The sequence below is a fragment of the Ovis aries genome, chromosome 22 (genome assembly GCF_016772045.2).
Source record: "Ovis aries strain OAR_USU_Benz2616 breed Rambouillet chromosome 22, ARS-UI_Ramb_v3.0, whole genome shotgun sequence".
In the NCBI taxonomy this organism is placed as follows: domain Eukaryota; kingdom Metazoa; phylum Chordata; class Mammalia; order Artiodactyla; family Bovidae; genus Ovis; species Ovis aries.
The window spans coordinates 36,608,569-36,631,074 of NC_056075.1; the positions used below are offsets into that span (position 1 = coordinate 36,608,569).

The window sequence follows — 22,506 nt, forward strand, 5'->3', positions numbered from 1 at the left end:
CTCACCCCCGCCCTGGAATCCACAGAGTCCCCAGGTCCTAGATGCAGGGGAAAGCCCACTGGCAGTTATCCTGTGCAAAGCCCCTCTCCTGTTCACAGCAGACGTGCGTCTGCCCTGTGACGCCTGGCTTGCTCCAGCCACAACCCCTTCAGGCCTCTCGAAGGGCAGCCAGGGGGCTTCAGGAACACCCCTCTGAGGGTGCGCAGAGACACAGACTGGCTTGGCCTTGACCTGGAGCATGAGGTGTGGCTTGCTTGTTGAAGCTGCCCATGGGCATGGATGTCCTTGGTTGCCAACACAACGAGAAACTAAAACTAGCTCGTTCTGGTACCACTGTGTTTATTGTCTTTGCTGCCATTTCCGAGGGAACCCGGGATGCTCCCCGGGTGCAACATCCACTTTGGAGAAGGCCCCCAGCTCTCCCCAGGCCCCAGGAGAAGGCAGCCAGGGGCCTCCCCAGGCTCATCTTGTCAGCCAGGGACAAAGGTCTGCCTAACATCACACTTGTAAATGCCCACGGGGAAAAGCCAGCCTAGGGTCATGAGCAGAAGGGGCTTTGGAGGGTCAATTATTGGGCAAGGAAGGGAGGGGAGTTGAGGTTAGAAACTGCAGACACCTTTCGTCCAATTCCTTCACTTTATGCAGAAAGAAACTAAGGCTTAGAGAGGTAGGGTGACCAACTGTCCTGGGTTTCCTGGGACACTGATCTCTCAGTGCCCAAACTGGGACAGTCTTAGGCTCCAGGGTAGCCAACAGAAGTGAGAGCCAGCCCAGGCCCCACAGACTAGCTCTTGAACTGGTTCTGAGCTCTTCTGCTCTTAGTAACTCCAGTTACTGAAGTGGGGCCCAGTCCTCCATGCTTTGACAGAACTCCTGGGTGCCCCTAACACTCCCCTCCTGAACTGGTTTGAAGGTGCGATCTCCACTCATTTAGTCTGGGCCAGGACTGCCTTATACCTGCCGCCATCTGTTCTCCCAAATAACTGTATTATCCCAAATGAACCAATCAACTAGGTCTCAGATACCATCAGCCGGCAGGTGACAAAGTCTCTACTTTGCCAAAACTAAATGTCTGCCAAGGGCAGAACCCTTCTGGAAGACTGTCCTTTACAAAACCAGATGGAACCATACATGCCTTCACTCTCCACCAGGAACCCGCCTCCTTCCTGCCTCAGCTGAGCCCAACCACACAAGCAGGATCTGTTGCCCATCGGCCTGGCCCCCAGGTTGAAGAGGCCAGGTCTGCCCTGAGCTTACCCAGGTCAGTGGGTGACTGGCGCAGGTGTGTGCCAAGATTCCGGTCCCAGGGATTAAAGTGCCCCCTCCCCCAGCCTCACTTTCTCACAGGATCTCATCAGACAGCCTCAGTAAAAAGGCAGCCAAGGGTTAAAGTGCCTGATGAAAGACGCCACGGGCTACCCACGGCAAGTGCCGCCAGGAACAGGGACACCTCTGAACCTTTCTCCCCAGGATCCCAGAAGGAAAACTCCAGAGTGACAGTAAGAGGAGCCCTGTCTGCAGCGCAGTGCTCGTGGACTGGCTCTTCCGTCCTCATAAAGCCGAGACCCTTCTAGAGCAGGAGCTCACAGGCCTGGCTCGCACCACGTGGACTGAGGAAGACGGACAGGTGAACAGCAAAGCAACGGTGGGCCTGGGAGACACAAGCCTCTCCTGCAAAGCTCAGGATGGGAGGAGGCTGGGGAGGGCAGAGCTGAGCGCGCCCGGGACTCGGTGTGAAGGAGGAAAGGCACATTCCTGTCTCCGGGTCCCGTCAGCCAGCCAGGCGGTGCCCACGTGGCTGGTGAGAATAGCTGGGTCCAGGGCCTGTCTGGGGCAATGGGGACTGCAGGGGACAAAGGAGCAGAGAAGACAGACACCTTCATTCCTCTCCAAGCCTTCCTGGAAATTCTGAACAGGCTAACCTACATGTGAAATGCCCATGGAAAGTCACATCAAGTCCAGAGGAGTAAGGGCTCTTGAGTAAAATGATACAATTCAAGGGCGTCCGAGGGTCCCCGGTGTTTGACTGAGAACACCTCCCACCGGGATGCTCTCACATCCTGAAGATGTGAAAGACAAGCAGACTGATCTGAATCTGCCCCCAAAGAGCTGGGGCTGCACCCCTCAGGGGACCATCCACCTGTCCCTCCCCAGCTGGACTGGCTCAGCTCCACAGCAAAAGTTTTGACCCATTTCCGTGAGGAGTTCCCCACAGTACCTGGGTGAGGATGCAGATGGAAGTGGAAGTGAAGAGGACCCCAAACCAGAGGGGAGGGAAAGGCAAGGTCAGTGGCGGGGGGCAGAGGGGGGTGGTCCGGCAGTGCCTGGGAGGCCCAGGACCAAGTAACCACACTCCTCCGCTTGAACCAGCCCCCGTCCCCGCTCCCCGGCGAGACCGAGGCGCCATGTCCCCACCAGCCAACGCTCAGGGAGGCCACAGGCAGAGCGGAGAGAGAGGCCAGAGAAGACAGCTGTCTCCACACAGATTCTGTCTCCCCAGGAGGCTTCTTGGAGCTGCTGGGAGACTCTGAGTAAAGGAGGAAATGCAGATTATCTCTGCCAGCCTCTTACAAACCCAGATGTCTTTCTCTCTGAGCAGAAGGAAGCCTCGCGCTGAAACGCAAGCTTAGTTTGTCTATAAAACCACTCCCTGTCCTCAGCAGAAGCCCCCTGGCCTAGGGGCTACAAGAGACCCCAGGGGTCTTTGCCTGGGATCTGTTCGGGGTCAACCAGGATGGAAGAGCTTGCTCTCCGCTCCCGGTAACTCTATCCCTGGAGCTGGTATCCCAAGGCCACGGTTCTGTTCGATGTGAGCTCTCCCTCTGCTCAGCCCCCGGCCCAGCACGTGGCATGTTCTGCTTCCCACCGTCGATCCGTGCAGGCCTGTCTAACCTGTCCTGTAAGGAGGGGTGTTTTCTAAGGGCAGCTGTCAGGTCTTCTAGGCCTAAAGCACACAGTAGGTGCTGAGAGGGCAGCTGCTGGATGAAACAATCGCCCATCCCTCCAGCTAGGCTTTCTGCGATCCTCTGGCCCCTCTCAAGAGAGCTTTGCAGGCATGACCTGAGGATTTTACAATCAGAAAGCCTCTGAATCAAGAGCAGGCTACTCCATCTGACTCTCCACATCTGGGCCAGCAACAGCTCCGTCGTAGTATTAGTTTTTAGAGCTCGGCTTCCTGGTCACAAGCTCCACTGGGAGGGGTGGCAGGGTGAGAAAACCACACTCCAGGGAGGCCAAGGACGAGGGTGGTTACCACCCCAACTTCTCTGCTCCTCGGCCCTACAGTCAGCCAGGAAAATCTGCCAAGGGGCTGTGTCCACAGCTGCGTAAAAGGGCCAGACTAGTTGTGCTGGCCTGGCATCGAGCTGCAAAGAGCTACAGCTGCAGGGCTTCTGAGTGTCTCGGGGTTGGGTTTCTTTCTTGATGTGATTATCTTTCACTGCGGCTTGTTCAGAAAGGGAGGCAAATGCAAGCTCTGTGAGATGAGATCATCATGGGTATGGCAACATAATTTAGTTAACAGGTTTCTGGAACCTATGAGAGTCACATTTTAAGCAAAATTCATCTAGAAATACACTAGACTACTTCCTATCCATGATTCACGCAGGACAGAGTGGAACTAACTCTTATTCTAGCTCTTTTCTGAGGGCCTCAGAAGAGGCATCAGCTGTTCTTTCTGCTGCCATCTTTCCAGTGAATGCTCTTAAAGAGTCTAAAGCTGCCCCAAGAAGGTGGATCACAAAAGATGGAGCTTAACCCACTTCTTCAGCAATCACTTGACGCAAGAGGGGTTTGGGGGGTTTCACAGATGAAGCTGCTCCCATGTCAAGTGCTGGGCAGCCCTCACGGGCCGTGAGTCACAGAACGTCAAGTTCAGGTCCCAGGCCCACCCCTTGCAGGCCTGCTTCTCCCAGGGATTGCTTCTGTCTCTCTTCATCCAGGCCTGCTCCTCCTCTACTAGGCTGATGGGAAGTTGATGTTCAGCCATGTGACAGTGCCATGAACTTGGACCCAGGAGCCTGGAAGGAGGGGCTCCATTTGCCACATGTAAGCAGGGTGGGCTGACCAGTTTCCCAGCTGCCCTGATGGAAAACTATCCTGCTCACCCTGCCTGCTCATCTGCATGAAGCCAGGCCGATGGGCCACGCTTCTGGTGGAAGGGCTGCTGGGAAGGCTCAGGTCTCAGAAGCTGGGTGGGCCAGGAACTGTCCTTTTTGCTCAGGTTCTGTATTTGTCAGATTTCTTCAGAGAAACAGAACCGTAGAATGTTTGTATATGTAGAAAGGGGTTTATTTTAAGGAGTTGGCTCACATGATTGTGGAGACTGACAAATCCTAAGACTTCAGTCAAGCTGGAAGCCCTGGAGGGCAGACGGTATAATTCCCTTGCCAGCAGGCTCAAGACCAAGCAAGAGTCCAGTTAGAGGCCAAAAGCAGGGGAAACAATGTTCCAGTTTGAAGGGAGGCTGCTGCTAAGTCACTTCAGTCATGTCCAACTCTGTGCGACCCCCCATAGATGGCACCCCACCAGGCTCCTCTCCGTCCCTGGGATTCTCCAGGCAAGAATACTGGAGTGGGTTGCCATTTCCTTCTTCAGTGCATGAAAGTGAAGGCAGGCAGGCAGGAGGAATTCCCTCTTACTCTGTCTAGGAAGGTTCAGCCTTTTGTTCTAAATCAGGCCTTCAACTGATTGGATGAGACCCACCCACCTTAGAGAGGGCAATCTGCTCTATTTAGTCAATCAATGTAAATGTTAATCTCATCCAGAAACAACCTCATGGCAATACTTGGAATGATATTTGACCAAATATCTGGATACCCCTAAGCCCAGTCAAGCTGACACATAAGAAAATTAACAGCCACCATTCTCACTCTGTATAATAAACGGGAGGTGAGGAAGGAAGAGTTGGAGAAATGCTAACTTGGGAGAGTAGCAAACTCTGTTCACTTTGTCCTGAAGACTCTTCCAGAAGACAGGCTAAAGAGGGTGCCCCAACATGCTACAGACCCCTTCCTGGAAGTACAAATGGCTTCAATGAGCCACTTGGACGTGAGCAATTTGAGAGCAGGGCCCCTGTCCCATGACCTGAGCACCTAATGCATCCTGGAAAAGAAGGCTGCTAACACAGGCTTGTTTAATGAATAAATGAAACAGTGAACAAAGAATGAACAAATGGTTTCTGCCATCTTCAAATCCATCCAGTGACTGTAAACTGAACACAAGTATCAAAAAGAGCCCCAAATTAAGCTGCACAAACAGTGCCCTGGACAAACGTCACCCGGTAAGGAGAGGACAGATCCATTGGCAGGGCATCTCCTGGCCTCAGGAAGCAAATCCTCCCACCCCTTCATCCATGCTTGTCACCTGGGCCCTGCCCAGGAACTGCGGGCCCTCCCACTGCCTGAGGTGCCAAAGCCCAGAGGACACCCCATCCACCCCAGCCTGGCTCCCTTTCTTGGCCTCCTCAGTGTAACGGGTCTTTCCCTACACTCCCCTGCTACCCACCCAGACAGGCAGCCCTTAAAGAGCCGGCCCAGGACTCCACAGCCCTGATGAATCTACCAGTCTCTGCACCTCTTACTTTTTCAGGCTAAAAATACGAACTGTCCCGTTTCCAGGTCACATGTTTGTTGCTGAAGTCTTCCTGAGGGCTGGAAAATGAAAAAAGTCCAAATGATGAATCTTGAGGATCCTTCCTGGGAAAACTCAGGCCCCTGGACAGCGTCTCAGCAGACACCCGGGTCCCTGGGTCCCGTCTCTGGATCCTTGGACTCTGCCTGAGGGCTGACACCTAGGAAGAGCTCCCTGATGCCCAGGGCTCCCATGGGCAGTGAAACTGCACTTGAATCTCTTCCTATTTAAAGAAGTTGTCTGTTTCTGGAACTTCTACCCGCTTTCCTCATCCCTATAAAAACAAATCTATTTTTGGCAGATGCATAGACTGAACCAGATTCTCACGCTGAACAGAGGAAGGGGAGAGCAGAGGAGACAGGCTAGGGCAGTGGCGGGAAGGAGGGGAACAGGGGTGGGGTGAGGAGGGGACACTGTCCTTCCCTGAACTGCAGTAAAGCCACCTGGAGTAAAGCCCCAGGCATGGAGGACAGTTTAAGGTGCCCAGGGCCATCTGACTGGAGCTCAGTACGTGTGTGTGTTAGTTGCTCAGTCGTGTCCAACTCTTTCAAACCCCATGGACTGCAGCCTACCAGGCTCCTCTGTCCATGGGATTTTCCAGGCAAGAACACTAGAGTGAGTTGCCATTTCCTTTTCCAGGAGACCTTCCTGACCCAGGAATCGAACCCAGGTCTCCCACATTATAGGCAGACACTTTACTGTCTGAGTCATCAGGGAAGTCCACGTGATTTTCCAGGCAAGAATACTGGAGTGGGTTGCCATTTCCTTTTCCAGGGTTAGTGCTCAGGGTGGATTCAGTTGAGGTTTTTGAAAGAAAAGGTCCTTTGAGTCTGTGGCCACACACTCAGCATTAGAGGTGTGTCTCCTGGGAAGGGCAGCTCACTCCAGGAGGCATGGCAGAAGACATGGGTGATGTTCCCCAGCCTGCTCAGGTGGAAGGTTCTGGAAGCTGACTCCCAGGGTGAGCACTCATTTATTAACCCAGGAGACTAAGCACAAAGGATCTCATTCTGTCCCGGGATCATAATAGCAGGTCAGTATGGCCGGCCACTCCTGCCATGAAGTCAGCCGCTCATAGAAGCCCCTCCACGGCACAAGTTGTCTGCAAGTGTGAGGGGTGGAGGCCATGAGGGTTTGTGGCCCAGTGATGCCCTCCAGCACCCATGAAGGATGGGCTTGCCATTGGCGCTGCTGGTGTTCCTACTGCCCAAGGTGCCAAAGCCCAAAGGACACCACCCCTCCTGCCCCATAGCCTGGCATCCCCCTTGACCTCCTCAGTGTAAGGGGCTTCTCCCTACACTCCCCCGCTACCCACTCAGAGAGGCAGCCCTTGACCTCAGAGAGACAGGCCTTGACAACAAGACCTGGAAATGAATGAAGCCAGAAAGAAAACCGAGGCCAGCCCCTCCCCTTTTCCATCAGACCCCTTATCCTCACCAGGGAGGAAGCTGAGGAATGAGAAGGCTCCTGACCTCCTGGCTGTGGGTGACCTCCTGAGGAGGCCTGTGAATGCTGGGGGACAGCTGAGTGGGGTGACGGCCACCACCATGTGCATCTTGGGCCCCCTGCCTGCCCCCAGCCCCGCACTCACCTGGTAGGCAGCTTGTCTCATGAACTGCTTGGCTGGCTGCTTCCAGATGGCGGGCACTGTGATGACCCATCTGACATCAGAGTTCTCGAACTCCGAACCCGCCTGGTCGCTCAGCTCCTGAAGCCAGAGAAAATGCAGCAGGTCAAGTGGGCAGAACTGGTCCTCCCGCAGCTTCGCCGAAAATCCAGGTTTCTTGGCCACAAACTTTTGGGTCGTCTATTCTGCAGCCCCTTGAACCTAACCAGCATCAGGAACAAGAATCTGTTGTCTGAATTTTCAGCAAACGGAGCTAACTGGCTCCTTCATTCACTGGATGTGGCCGCAGGTGGAGGCGGGCAGATCTGAGGCCTTTGGTCACTTCCTAGTCCTGTGACTTAGGGCAAGTGACCACCTCTCAGGCCTCAGCTTCCTTATCTGCACAATGGGGATAATAATAAGCTCATATCATTGTTGGGAGGATTGATCGTTTTCTCAGAGTTCCACTTCCTGACAGCTTCCTCTGCCATGTCAATCTTGTTAAGCTCTTTCCTTACCCCATCTCCATGAACCCATTTGAGAATCCTGTCTGGAAGAGGCAGGCACGGCCCCTTTTCTACAGATGGCAAACTAAGGCCTAGACATGTTCAGTATCTCTGTGATGACTGACCAGCTAGAGAGGTGCAGAGCCAAACTCTGCACCCAGACCCGGGTCTATCTTGATGCTAAAGGCCAAGAAAGGTCTTAACAAATTGTTACTTTTGGTCTTGGATCTGAACAGTGCCTGGCCTACAGGAATGTTTAGCAGCTGGTGGCATCTGTAATCAGAGTTGTCACTCACTCACCTTACTGCAAGCCCAGCACATCAGGGGGGGTTTTCCTGGCAGGCTGGGAAGGGTATGAGCAACATGACCTAGCAAGAATGGTGCTGCCCTTGACTTTCAGTTAACGTAAAACCTATCTACACACAGAGACAGGCTCACAGACACAGAGATCAGACTCATGGTTGACAAGGGGAAGAGGGAGAGGATGAGGGATGGACTGGGAGTTTAAGGTTGGTAGGTGCAAACTATTACATTTAGAATGGATAAATGATAAGGTCCTACTACACAGCACATGGAACTATATCCAGTCTCCTGGGATAAACCATAATGGAAAAGAATATATATTTTCTAATGTATATATGTGTATAACTTTGCTGTACAGCAGAGACTGGCATAACATTGCAAATCAACTATACTTAAAAAAAAAATCAGTGAGACCCACCTGGATAAACAGGATGGGTAGAAGCATCAGAGGTCTCAACCAGGCCCAAGAAGGCAAAAGAAGACCTCTGATCAGTGCTGATGCCACCTGCCCCTCCCCTCCCGCGGCCACATTCCCCAGACAAATCTGAAATCAAACCCAGTGCTGCTGTTTTAGTCACCAAGTCATGTCCGACTCTTGCAACCTCAAGGACTGTAGCCCTCCAGGCTCCTCTGTCCATGGGATTTCTCAAGCAAGAATACTGGAGTGGGTTGCCATTTCCTTCTCCAGGGGATCTTCCTGACCCAGGGATTGAACCCATGTCTCCAGCTTGGCTGGCAGATTCTTCACCACTGAGCTACCTCAGAAACATATACATACATATATATGTGTGTATATATATATATATATATATATATATATACACACACACATATGTATAAAGATATCTATATACATATGTATATAGATATATATATACTTCTTCAAATTCTTTTCCATTATAGGTTATTATAAGATGCTGAATACAATTCCCTGTGCTATACAAAGGTCCTGTTTTTTTCCATTTGATACATAGTAGTGTCTGTTAAGGGCTTCCCTGGTGGCTCAGCTGGTAAAGAATCCGCCTGCAATGCAGGAGACCCCAGTTTGATTCCTGGGACAGGAAGATCCCCTGGAAAAGGGTTAGGCTACCCACTCCAGTATTCTTGGGCGTCCCTGGTGGCTCAGATTGTAAAGAATCCCCCTGCAGTATGGGAGACTTGAGTTTGATCCCTGGATTGGGAAGATCCCGTGGAGGAGGGCATGGCAACCCACTCTGGTATTCTTGCCTGGAGAAGCCCCATGGACAGAGGGGCCTGGTGGGCTACAGTCCACAGGGTTGCAAAGAGTCAGACATGACTGAGCGATTAAGCATAGCACAGCACAGTGTCTATTAATCCCAAACTCCTAATTCATCCCTCCCCACCCCTCTCCCCTTTGGTAACCATAAGTATGTTTTCTATGTCTATGGATCTGCTTCTGTTTTATACAGAAGTTCATTTGTATCATTTTTTAGATTCTACACGTACGTGATATATGATATTTGTCTTTGACTTACTTCACTAATACAACAATCTCTAGGTCCATCCACATTGCTGCAAATGACATTATTTCATTCTTTTTCATGACTGAGTAATATTCCATTGTATATTTGTACCATGTCTTCTCTACCTATTCATCTAGTCAATGGACATTTAGGTTACTTCCATGTCCTTGTTATTGTATAATAAATAATGCTCCTATGAACCTTGGGGTGCATGTATCTTTTTAAATTTGCATGTATATTTTCATCTTTTCTGGATATACATCCAGGAGTAGGATTGCTAGTAAAACAGTCATTTTCTGTGTGTGTCTATTTTTGTGTTTATTTTTTTGATCATGTTTTATTTCCTTGAGGGCTTCCCTGGTGGCTCAGCTGGTAAAGAATCCACCTGCAGTGTGGGAGACCTGGGTTTGATCTTTGGGTTGGGAAAATCCCCTAGAGAAGGGAATGGCTGCCCACTCCAGTATTCTGGCCTGGAGAATTCCATGGAGTGTATAGTCCATGGGGTCGCAAAGAGTCAGACACGACAGTGACTTTTACTTTCTAACAGGAGGTCAAGGTGACAGTCTTGGACTGCAAGGAGATCAAACCAGTCAATCCTAAAGGAAATCGGTCCTGAATATTCATTGGAAGGACTGACGCTGAAGCTCTAATACTTTGGCCACCTGATGTGAAGAACTGACTCCTTGGAAAAGACCCTGATGCTGGGAAAGATTGAAGGTAGGAGAAGGGGGTGACAGAGGATGAGACAGTTGGATGGCATCACCAACTCGATGGACATGAGTTTGAGCAAGCTCCAGGAGTTGGTAATGGACAGGGAAGCCTGGCTTGCTGCAGTCCAGACTCTTTGGGGTTGCAAAGAGTCGGACGTGACTGAGCAACTGAATTGAACTGAACTGATTTCTCTGTAGGTCTGCATTGGGCTGTAAAAGTAGGTGAGACTGTAATGGGTTGAGAGGGATGCTTAGGGTGCCACCTATATTAACCATCCAGCCTATTTTAAACTCTTTAAACAGGAAAAGGCTCAAAGATGAACGATGGGCTTTCCTAGCCATATGGAAAGTTGTCTGGTTGGGCTGTTTGTTCACCAGAGGGTGGAGACCAGCTTGGAAGGGAAGGAAGCTGGCATTGACTGAACATTTCCTGTCATGATACTTTCACCGACTGTCCCTCATGAACAACAAGACCGCTCCAGGGATGCGATTTCTGAGAACATCTACTCGAGCTTATTCAGGTCCAATATGCAGTAATCTACTGCTCTGAATCCTCCTGCCCTTTGAACACCAGCCAGCCTCTTGGAAGGACCCAGTTCCTATACATTTCCCCAGACTTTTCTTCACAACGTGTTCCCTCCTGGGAGAAAGTTCCTGAAGGCTCTGGCTGAGCCGACAGGTACACAACCACCCCTCATTCACCCATATTGTGTCTGATGACCTCTGCCCCCTCCCATCCCTCCCTCCCCTGAAAGATGGGCTGCTCAGGCCTGTCCTCACGTCATGGCCAACCTGAAATACACTCCAGAGTCACAGACTTTCTCAAGTCCTACATTTTCCCTGAGTTCCCGTGCCTCCTTGTCTTAATCTGAAGACACCCTGCCCCCACCGGCCTCCTTTCATGCCTGCATCTTCCTCTGGGCACTCAGTCAGTCCCTCTGGAATCCCTCTCTTCAGGCACCCAGAGGGCCACCTCCTCCCCTGCTCTGAGGCCTTCTTGGACCCACGGCGGCTCCCTTCCACTGCAGCCATGAAATTAAAAGATGCTGGCTCCTTGGAAGAGAAGTTATGACCAACCTAGACAGCATATTAAAAAGCAGAGACATTACTTTGCCAACAAAGGTCCGTCTAGTCAAAGCTATAGTTTTCCAGTGGTCATGTATGGATGTGAGAGTTGGACTATAAAGAAAGCTGAGCGCCGAAGAATTGTTGCTTTTGAAATGTGGTGTTGGAGAAGACTCTGAGAGTCCCTTGGACTGCAAGGAGATCCAACCAGTGCATTCTAAAGGAAATCAGTCCTGAATATTCATTGGAAGGACTGATGCAGAAGCTGAAACTCCAATACTTTGGCCACCTGATGCAAAGAGCTGACTCATTGGAAAAGACTCATGCTGGGAAAGATTGAGGGCAGGAGGAGAAGGGGACGACAGAGGATAAAATGGTTAGATGGCATCCCCGACTCAATGGACGTGAGTTTGAGTAAACTCTGGGAGTTGGAGGTGGACAGGGAGGCCTGGTGTGCTGCAGTCCATAGGGTCGCAAAGAGTTGCACACGACTGAGCGACTGAACTGAACTGGACCCAGGGCAGCTCCCTTTCCATGGGTCCCCAATGGCCTCCCTGCTTCTGTCTCTTGACTGGTCGCTACCTGCTTCCTGAAGTGAACTCACTTCTGTCTCCCTCCCACTCCCTTCCCTAGAGTCCTCTCCCCACCTTCTTTCATAGAATGAACCACTCCCTCCCTCCATCACATTGGTTTATCTCCTTGGTTTTCACGATCCTCAGATGAGCCCGCAGGTGGCGTGTCAGCCTCGCCCTCAGCTCTAGGGCCTGCGCCAGCATCTGAGAGACCTGCCAACAGGTCACTCCTCTCCCACTGCGGGCCCTGAGGACCACAGCAGTCTCCCCTCCTCTAACACTGCCTTGAGGCCACTCACTGCCCTGAGAGAAGTCCCATGAGGGCTCCCACGACCCAGGAAGGATTCCTTCTGCTGGCATTCGAGACTCTGCACAATCTCGTCCCCTGCTCACTGTTCCCGCTCTCTCTGCAGCCTTGCCCTTCGCCTGCTCCAAACCGCCTGCTCCCCCAGCGATTGGCTATGCTTTCTTTCCCCTGAGCTATTCCTGGGCTGTTCTACCAGGTGAAACACCTGCCCTGCCAGCTGCTGTGTGGCAGAAGCCCCCAACCCCTCTCCGCCAGGGGGATTCCCTGCTGCTGCCATTGGGTAGAATCTCTGCCTTCACTGAATCCCCAACACCCACCAATCAACTGCATATTCCACTGCGGTTTGTTTCCACACAACCAGAACTCACATAGGACCTGGCCCACAGGAACTACTCAAAACAAAAGGCACTTGAATGGATGAAAGCAGTGTCACATTTTCATTGCTTTGGCTCCTGAAGCGACGCAGCGGCAGCAGCAGCAGCAGCAGCAGCAGCAGCAGCAGCAGCAGCAGCAGCAGCAGCAGCAGCAGCAGCAGCAGCAGCAGCAGCAGCAGCAGCAGCAGCAGCAGCCCTATTTCTGACTTCCCAAGTGGCGCTTGTGGTAAATAACCTGCCAATGCAGGACACTTAAGAGACGCAGGTTTGATCCCTGGGTCTGGAAGATCCCCTGGAGAAGGGCATGGAAATCCACTCCAGCATTTTTGCCTGAAGAATCCCATGGACAGAGGAGCCTGGCTGGCTACGGTCCATAAGGTTGGGGACACAACTGAAGCGACTTAGCACGCACGTACGCAGTCCTATTTCTACAATTCTATTCTATTTCAAGAATTCACTAAATTTCTTCTGTTTGTTTTGTTATTTTAGTCACTAGGTCATGTCTGACTCTCTTGCCACCCCGTGGACTGTAGCTCCTCTGTCCACGGGATTCTTCATGAAAGAATACTGGAGTGGGTTGCCATTTCCTTCTCCAGGGGGTCTTCCTGACTAAGGGATTGAACTCACGTCTCCTACTTTAGCAGGTGGATTCTTTACCACTGAGCCACCAAAGAAGCCCCAAATTTCTTCTAGTGATCCCATAATACCAAATGCTTCTGAGGTTCCCAGTTCTTTTGAGACAGAGCTCAGTACAAGGCTTTTTAATCCCCTGATTTACACCCACTCGTCACCATGCCCATGGGAGGGGACTCTGAGCAGACCACTATATTCCACTGGGACACTAGCCGTTTTCTTCATTCTGGGCCATCATTGAACAAACCTTTGCGAAGTGCCAAACAAGGGGGGCTTATTCACCGGGTCAGCTTCTTCCATGGGGTCTGGGGTGCGAGCCATGGAGAGAAACAGCAGCAACTTTTTGCCAAGTGTTTACTCCTTCCTGAGCCCCATGGGAGGCATTCGACATTCAGTCTTTCACTTATTATCAAACGACCCCCAAGGAAGTTGCCTGGCTCCCTCTTCACATTAAGTACATGGGTATCAGAGAGGTTGATCACCTTGCCCACGATCACACAGTTGCGACGTGGGTCTCCTATCTTTCTTTCGTTTTTTTTACTGAGATATAATTCACATGCCATTAAACTCACCTTTAAAGTGTACAGTTCAGTGGGTGTTAGTATATTCACATGGTGGTGTGATATTCCCACTGTCTAACTTCATCATCCCCCCAAAGAAACCCATACCCCTGGCATCACTCCTCACTCCCACAACCCCCACCTCTGGCAATCACTCATGTACTTTCTGTCTCCATGGATTTGCCCCTTTTGGACATTTCCTACAAATGGAATACTACACTAAGTGGCCTTTTGTATCTGGCTTCTTTCCCTTAGCATCATGTCAAGGTTAATCTGCGTCACAGCATATATCAGTACTTCATTCCTTTTTAAGGCTGAATAATATTCCAGTGTATGGGTGGATCCCATTTAGTTACCCATTCATCCACGGATGGACATGTCGGTTGTTTCTGCCTTTTTGGTTATTATGAACAGTGCTTCTGTGAACATTCATGCACAGGTTTTTATGTGAATACATGTTTTCTTTTCTCTTGGAACACACCTAGGGTTGGAGCCTCCAGCTCACACTGTGTTTAATCTTTTTTTCTTAGTTAGTTAGTTTTCAACTGTGCTGGGTCTTCCTTGCTGCATGGTTCTCTTGCTCCTTGCGGGGAGCAGGGGCTACTCTCTTGCGGTGTGGGGCTTCTCACTGTGGCGGCCTCTCCTGCTGTGGATCATGAGCTCTGGGATGTGTGGGCTTCAGCAGTTTCAGCTCTCAGGCTCTAGCACACAGGCTGTGACACACGGATTTTAGTTGCTCTGCGGCATGTGGGATCTTCCCAGACCAGGAATCAAACCCCCGTCTCCTGCACTGGCAGGCAGATTCTTTACCACTGAGCCACTAGGGAAGGCCCTGTGTTTAACCTTTTGAGGAACTGCCAGGCTGTTCTCCACAGCAGTTGCCCCATGTTCCCTCCCCACCAGCAGCGCACATGGGGGCATCCTGGTTTCTGAATACGAAGCCCACATTCTCTCCCCAGAAACTGTCTAGCAGGAGGTGCCCCTTCCCAGTACAGGCTCTGGTATGTGCCTACCTTCAGTGCTTGTTCCTTAAAGTACTGCAGGGCATAAGCAAAGATTTCAAGGGCTTTGACTTTCTTGCCGTTAGCTGCTGTCAGCTCTGTATCCATGGTGAGGTCCTGGAAGGGAGAACGAAGTGAGACAGGAAGAAGAAAGCCTCCCTTCTGGCTTTAGGCACTGCCACTCGGAGGCCCAGGAATCCCAGTGAACCATGTTTGTATTTCCCACAGACTAGGATGGCATGCCCCCAGGACAGGGCTGGCAGCATCGCCCCTTTACTGTGTAGGAGGCCCTGGCTGCCCCTTCAAATCCCATTTCCACTGCTTCCCTCCCTCCCTCTTTTCGACCCTCTGGGAGCACAGGTCTTGGGGCAGCAACAGAGCTGGGGAAGAAAGAAAAGGCAGCAGCCGCCACTCCCGATGCAATTTACATACTATTTCCACACGTGGACACACATGGTCACCCTTGGGAACCCTCCTAATTGAGGCCTAGATAATCAAGCCAACTCGCTGATGTGCATGGCACTAAACAGGCATGAAGCTTTCACTACCCGATGAGCTGCCAACCAAGTCACAAAAATAGAAGGGCTTCTATTTTAAGGCTTGTGCTGTCTAATCCACTGGGAGCCCAGCATCGCTGCCTTCTTCCCCTGCCAGAAGCCACAGCAGCTGCTGCGTGTGGTCCTCGGGTGGAAGATGCTCCGTGAGATGCCAGATGGACTGAGGTCATTAAAAAATGATGAAAATAGTCCCCAGGGAATGGGAATGGGCAGAGCAAACACCAGGAGGAAGCCCTTAAGTCTCCTGGAACCAGCAGACTTATCACCACTGGGGGAAAAAAATCAGTGTGGCCTCTGGATTGATCCAGGTTGGGTAATTACCCTTTGCCTTTGGAGCATAAAGGAATATCAAGTGCTAAACTGGCCTTGTGGGACCTGCCCATCATCGCAACCCATCTGCACAAGCTCACTACTCCAACACCTGGGGTTAAGCAAAGACACCCCAGCTTTGGGATGGTGTCTCCCAGGCCGCTTCCAGCCACCAGGGAGACATGGGCTTGGAATTGAAAAATTCAAACTGAAGAAATTCTGGGCTTCCACTTGCAGGAGACTGCTATAAGCCACCGAATCCCATCAGGTGAAACAGGAAGGATGCTTTTCGAGCAGATGTTGGTCTGCTTGAGAGAGAGACCACCACGTGGATGAGCACAGAGCCCCGGAAGGCTGAGTGCTGGCTGCAGGACCTCCCCAGTCACATCTGTTTTGTCATCTGCAAACCCTTAACAGTAGACAGATAAAAGTGATACTAATAGAAGGTAGCAATTGACTTTAACTTGCTAAGGACTGGCCTGGTTCTAAGGGCTTTGTGTATTTTGATTCCTTTAATCCTTACATCCCCATAAGAAAAGCACAAGTAGTGCCTCCATTTCACAGATAAGGTAAAGCAAGGCAGGAGAGGCTCAGTGACTTGGATTAAGTATCGCAAAGGTGGCAGAGGCGGGATCTAAACCCAGACCATCTGGCTTCAGGGTCTGTGGTCCTAAAAGCTATCAGCATCCTGCATCTCTAACTGTGCATGTTAAGGAAAATTTAAGGGATAAGATGCTTAAACTGAAAAATTGTATCCTATGGACCAACATTTTGATGAAGCTCAGGGGAGGGTCCTAATCGACTCGGCCATCTTACTGAACCCTGGGAAGTAGGGAGCAAAACTGCTTCAGGCACTGAACCTCCAATTATTGGGGGGAGGCTTGATTTCCTGAGCTACCTCCTTCCCCACACAGAGGGTTAAATGAGCTAGCTGTTTTGTTACTTCCAAACTGGTTCATTAATAGCCACTACCCTGAGCCCCTAAAAGGCTTCCCAGCCCCTGAGTCCTTCCTTCAGGACCCCTTGATTTCCCATAATCCAGCAACTGAAGGGGGATCTCCCAGAACAGCAGGGCCCCCCCAGCCCCCTATGCCTGTGCTCCAGCCAGCCAGTGTCTCTCTGACGGGTCGATTTCCAAAGCAAACCAGTTGCTAAATATTCTGAATATCTCCCTGTCCGTGTGTGCATCTGAAAATGCACCGTGTGGTCCAAAGCGTGGTGTGCCTCAGGCTGTTTCTAAAATCAGGTGAGTGGATGTTCGTTTCTGCTCGGGAGAAACCTGAGGGCCCCCAAGGGTCGGGAGGGCTGGAGGAACCTCAGCTCTCGGGCACTTGGGGCCTGGGAGAGGCTGGCTCACCCCAGTCGTGTGCAGCTTCATCTTGAACTTCTCCAGGTACAGCCACTGCTTGGCCTCGTTGGGGTCCAGGTCGTGGTAAAAGTCCCTGGCGGCATACCCGAAACTGTGGAACTTCCTCTCTGGAGTCAACAGGATGGTGGTCGGAGTCTTCTGGTTGGACACCCCAGGGTCGCCTCCCTCCCATCGCCTGCCGCGAAGGAAAGGCAGAGGTTATGGGCCTTCTTGCATGGATGTGAGCACCTACTGTGTGCAAGGCTGGTACAGATGTGGGTGCTCACAGTGGCTGCTACAGGTGCCCTCATAGCAGATGGATTCTCTTTGAAACAGGCAGGGGAGAAACACACACATAAATACCTGCCTCATCAGATGGAGATGAAGGGTTCAGGGAGATAGCCCAGAGAGGTCAAAGGAGGCAGAGAGATGGGGGCCTTGGAAAGAATGCAGGTTTCAGGAGAGACTTGAAGGATGGACAGACAGCCGGATGTTGAAAGAGGGACGGACCGCAGGCTGTTCAGAGAGGGGCAAGCACAGGGCGTGTATGGGGAATGCCAGGTGACTGTGTGGATTGGAGAAAGCGTGTAAATGAGGAGAGTGATTATGCTCGGGTGGGGAAAACGAGACTGGAAAGGTGGTGAGGACCCTGAAGAGTGAGAGATTTAATCAGTGAGTAATAAGGAGCCACTAAAGGTTTTAGAGCAGGGACAGGACAGAATCAGAGCTGTTGTTGACCCAAAGCAAACTGGACTAAAGGGAGGGGGACTGGAAGCCAGGAGGCTGAGAACAGAGCTCAGGTCTCAAGGTGAGGGAGCTCATACAAGGATAGAGAGTCCTGGGAAGACAGAGAGGGGATGATTGGGAGGAACCATCCAGAAGGAGAACCAAGCCAAATGGCCTCACTGGTGAGTAGGCGCCAGGGCACCCCACAGGTTTCAAGCTGGGGAGTCTGGAGGAGAGAGTGCCCCTCACAGATGCCAGCAGTCCCGGCCAAGAAGTAGGCAGGAGGAAACATGGAGAGCTTTATTTGACAGTGCCGGCATTGAACTCCCAGGATGGGCTTGAAGGTGCAAGCCAGGAAGAGATTCAGGCAAGAAACAGACCCGGGCGCCCCCATCCTGGGTGACAGTCACAGTGGCAGGTGGATGAGAGCGCTGATCGGAACGGCTCTCATCAGAATGGCTCTGATGGAGGGAAGGGACCATATCCTGCATGTCTGTGTGCTGAAGAGGAGCCAGAAGCCAGGAGGGGTGAATACAGACTGGAAGATGCGAAGGGGTTAGATCCTGGAACTGATGAGAAGTGTGATGGAGCAAGCAGCGGGTAGGTTGAGCCCCAGAAAAGCTTCCATCCTCCTCACAGACAGAAAGGAGAAAAGTAAAGAGAGTGGAGAAGACAAGTGACTGGATGCTTCTCCCTTCTTTGGGGCCACAGCAGCGAAGCCCTGGCTGCCAGGGGACAGGATGCTGTCTCCTCTACCAGGTCCTGGCTCAGCAGGTGGCTCCAGTCCTGCCACGTGACCCCTACAAGCAGCCTCTGGGGGAGACACAGTGCACTAGGGGAAGAGCATCTTTCTCCCCAGCCTGCCCTCTGGGGGAGGTGGCGGCTCTCCTGGCTGGGCTCACACCTGCCGCCACCATCCCAGTCCGGATGGAGAGCCAACCTTCACCTAGACCTGCCACGCAGATGGGGCCGGAGTCATCCCTGGCCAGTTTCCCAGTCAAGCCCCATCCGCCCAGGGAGCCAAGTCCCCATGGTGACCCTGCTGAGATGCAGAGATGATCACTGTCCCAGGCTGACACTGGTGCCTGGACGAGGGATGCGTTCCACACACAACCTTTCAGAAATAGGTTTTCCAGGACTATGAACACTGACATTTCCAGTAGGTAATGGAATTCCAGAGTTTTTGCCCTTCAAATGTTCAATTCTCCATTCCTATTTAAATATAAAAAATTAAACTTTCTCATTCATAATTCTGTCAGTCTGGATCAAAGTGATATTAATATGTTCTGACTGAAATAAAATTCAGGTAGAACCTTCCTCCAAAATCTCTACAATTACTAAGATAACACCCCTAGAGACCCTGAACTCTGTGAAGGCTTTGTAAGAATTCCTCCCCAGCAAGTTCAAAGTTATTTCTGCTCCTTTCTCTTTTGTCAATTTTCACTGTATGACTCTCCCTTTAGAGATAAATTTCTTAAAACAACAATACAGAAGCCGATAAATGTTGATTCTAGTTTATGGGGGCTTTCCTGCTGGCTCAAATGGTAAAGAATCTGCCTGAAGTGCAGGTTTGATCCCTGGGTTGGGAAGAGCCTCTAGAGAAGGGAATGGTAACCCACTCCAGTATTCTTGCCTGGAAAATCCCATGGACAGAGGAGCCTATGGTCCATGGGGTCACAAAGAGTTGGACACGACTTAGTGACTAAACAATAAGAAAGCACTTGATAGGAAATCTCACCACATTTGCACACATACTCTGAGAAGCAGGTACTGCATTATCCCCATTTCACAGATGAGGAAACTGAGCTTTAGAAGGTTCATCAATTGCCTGAAAGTGAAGTGAAGTGTAGTTCCTCAGTCGTGTCCCACCTTTTGCGACCCGATGGACTATAGCCTATCAGTCTCCTCTGTCCATGGGATTTCCCAGGCAAAACTACTGGAGTGGGTTGCCATTTCCTTTTCCAGAGGATCTTCCCAACCCAGGGATCGAACCCTGGTCTCCCACCTTGTAGGCAGACACTTTACTGTCTGAGCCACCAGGGAAGTCCTTTGCCTGAGGTCACACAGAGAGAGACCTGGATCTCCTCCATCACAAACATCCTGTAAGTCAGTGCCTCTTGCCAAGGTGGCATGCTGGAAGTTTCCAACATACTCTCTAGGCCCTTTCCCAAACCAACTAAGTCAGAATTAAACCAATGACTTTACAGACCAGGAACCTGGAGCCCAGAGATCAGAAGTGGCTTGCCCAAAGTGGCATGGTGAGATTAGGCCAAGCAGGGCCAGAATCCAGGAAAAGACCCGCCTACTAAGTACCATTCATCTGCTCACTGGATTATTCCCTCTCCCCTCCCCCAGAGCCCTCCCCCAAGTCTCCATAGTGACAAGTGACTGGCACTAGCCCCTGCCCCTCTGATGCTCACCTCATCACGTGGATGCATTCTGGCTCCTTGGTGAAGCTGTAGGCATAGCCGCTGGACGTGGTCCCAAAGTCAATGGCCACCACCACGAGAAATGTCTGCTGCTCAGAGACGTTCGGGTCGGCATCATTCTGCAGATACACCAAGTGGGGTACAGGGTGTGGGTGGGGGCAGTCAAGCCCACCTTTCTGGAAGGTTCCACCCTGCCCCACTGTGCACCCACTGCAGACAGAAGGACATTCCACGTTTGGTTCAAGTCTGCCACATGGTGACCCCTGGGGAGAGGACAGGCCTGCCTCCTGTCCACGCTGCACCCCCACCCTCGACCAACTCAGGGGGAAATGGAGAGTCCTCCTGAGTGGAGGGCCAGGCCAGGTCACTGGGGAGGTCACCTGCCTACACATGTGCACCACATCCTTTATCAACCATGCATGAACGTGGCAAATTACAGAAACGCTTCCATTTGAACCAGAAGCCAGTGGTTCCCCTTCCCCCTACTGGCCTCCCCCAGGCCCTACACAGACCTCCAGACCCTGCTCAGCTGTGCCCTGTGTACGTGCCAGATGACCCCTCCATCTGCCTGGGTGTGTGGGGCAGGGGTGTAGGGCTCAGCACACCAGGAACCCTGCCCAGTCCTGCCACAGTCAGCCATGTGACCCTTGGGGCCCAGAGCCTTTCCTCGTCTGTCAAGTGAGCAGGTCAAGTCATTCCAGATTTAGACTTCCTTATCAACAACCACAGAACTTCAAATTATACCAATCAATTTGGGATCTGAAGAGTATTGATTGGTTAGAGCAGGGGGTGCCAGCCCCACCTACCTGGCCTTTCGTCACACTGCGCCCCATCCCCTTAGGTGACCCTGAAGCTTTTCCAGGGAACCCTCGGGGTACAGAGTTTGAAAACCAGAGGACCCGGCTCTTCGGTGCCCAAGCGTCTCAGTTTTCCCAAGCCAGAGGGAGTTCCAGAATGCAGGCCTTTCCATGGAAGCCAGGACAGTGCCGGGAAAACCAGGACAAGCTGGCGTCCCTCCTCAGTGATGGCTCTGAAGTTCTCAGCAGTGTCTTCTTTGCAGGTCTGAGCAGCTCATATAAAACCGCCCTTCCCTCCACGTACTTCTCTCTGGTTGGCTACACGTGAGCACCTTGAACAGCTGTCCCACAATATCCATCTGGGGCAACGTGGGAACCAATGCCCAGTCTCCAGCGCCCCCCTGCCAACACCCCCTCCAGCCACCCCCACACCGCCCAGGCAAGCTGGTACAGAAGCAGCTACAGCCACAGCTTTTGGTCACAGCACTTAACTGCACTGGAAAAACCACTGCTTTTCACTGATTCGCCCACCGGCCAGATGTGGCTGCATCTGCAGGGTGCCCTGCAGTCTCTGAACCCTGAATCTTTAAAGAGATGCTCCCCCCTGCCTGCTCATGTTATCCACACCCAGGCCAATGGCTGCAGAAGCACCAGTCACACCACGGAAAGCCTTTTCTGACCCAGAGTAGGGAAAGCCGACTCAGAAAGCAAAGGTGATCAGCACATACATTCCCCCCTCCCTACCCCCTCCCCCCACACATACATGCTTCTTACCACAATGTGGGAAGGGGACAGAGGTGTTATTCCTGTGTCCCCCAGGCTCCGGGCTGGAGATGAATATGCAGACGTGGGGGCCGTTTCTGAAAGGAAAGACAAGTGCATCCTTAGAGATGATGCAGGCTGAGCTGGAGAGCTGAAATGAGGACTGCGTGGCTTTGCTCCTGCAGGGAGTGTTCTCATCCTTAGAAAGCCAGCTTATATGGGGCCAGGCTGAACTCCGCCCAGAACAGTAGGGTATCTGATCTGGTTGCCCCATATTTGGTATTTAAAACTTGAACAAATGAGATGCTCCTCTTCTCCCAGTGACCACCAAGCCTCTCACTAAGTGCAGTCAATCTCTCAGCACTTAGCACAGAGGCTGCCCAGTCCCTAAACCTACCTTCTGTAGAGCCCTTTCTTAACCCAGGCACCACTGTATGGACCAGAGAAGACTGTAGCCCCCCTGAGATGACATGCAAATTTTGCGTTCATTTTCTTGGAAGGTCATCCACAGCCTTCAGGTTTCCAAAGGGTTATGGGACCCCATCCAAGATTAACAACCCTAATCACCAGAACAGAGGACAGGGGTTCGACTTCCAAAACTTCTTTGCTTAGTAGAGGCATCACCTCCTCCCTCCTTTCTGCATGAGGCCCTGCCAGAACACAGGGAACTCGCTTGCTTCAGCAATGCTGAAGGGTTTGGACATTCAGTAAGAAAAACCACAGATAGATTAGCGTTCCTGGGCCCACAGTCAGGGTCCCACAACAGACAGAGGTCAAGAGAGAAAAGAGCCAGGAGTGAGGCAGCCTGAACATCATTTGGTCGATT

At 51.7% G+C, this 22,506-nt stretch overlaps 1 protein-coding gene across 2 annotated transcripts in view; it reads right to left on the reverse strand.

Annotated features, from left to right (window-relative positions):
- HSPA12A (heat shock protein family A (Hsp70) member 12A) overlaps window positions 1-22,506 on the reverse strand; it is a 178,037-nt gene that overhangs the window by 12,203 nt on the left and 143,328 nt on the right. For both annotated transcript variants that reach the window (XM_027960462.2, XM_027960463.2), the window contains 5 exons: window positions 21,693-21,778; window positions 20,113-20,240; window positions 16,976-17,162; window positions 14,765-14,869; window positions 7,223-7,339 (listed from right to left, as the gene is read on the reverse strand). In XM_027960462.2, coding sequence (XP_027816263.1) covers window positions 7,223-7,339; window positions 14,765-14,869; window positions 16,976-17,162; window positions 20,113-20,240; window positions 21,693-21,778 — 623 coding nt within the window. The remainder of the gene's footprint in view (window positions 1-7,222; window positions 7,340-14,764; window positions 14,870-16,975; window positions 17,163-20,112; window positions 20,241-21,692; window positions 21,779-22,506) is intronic.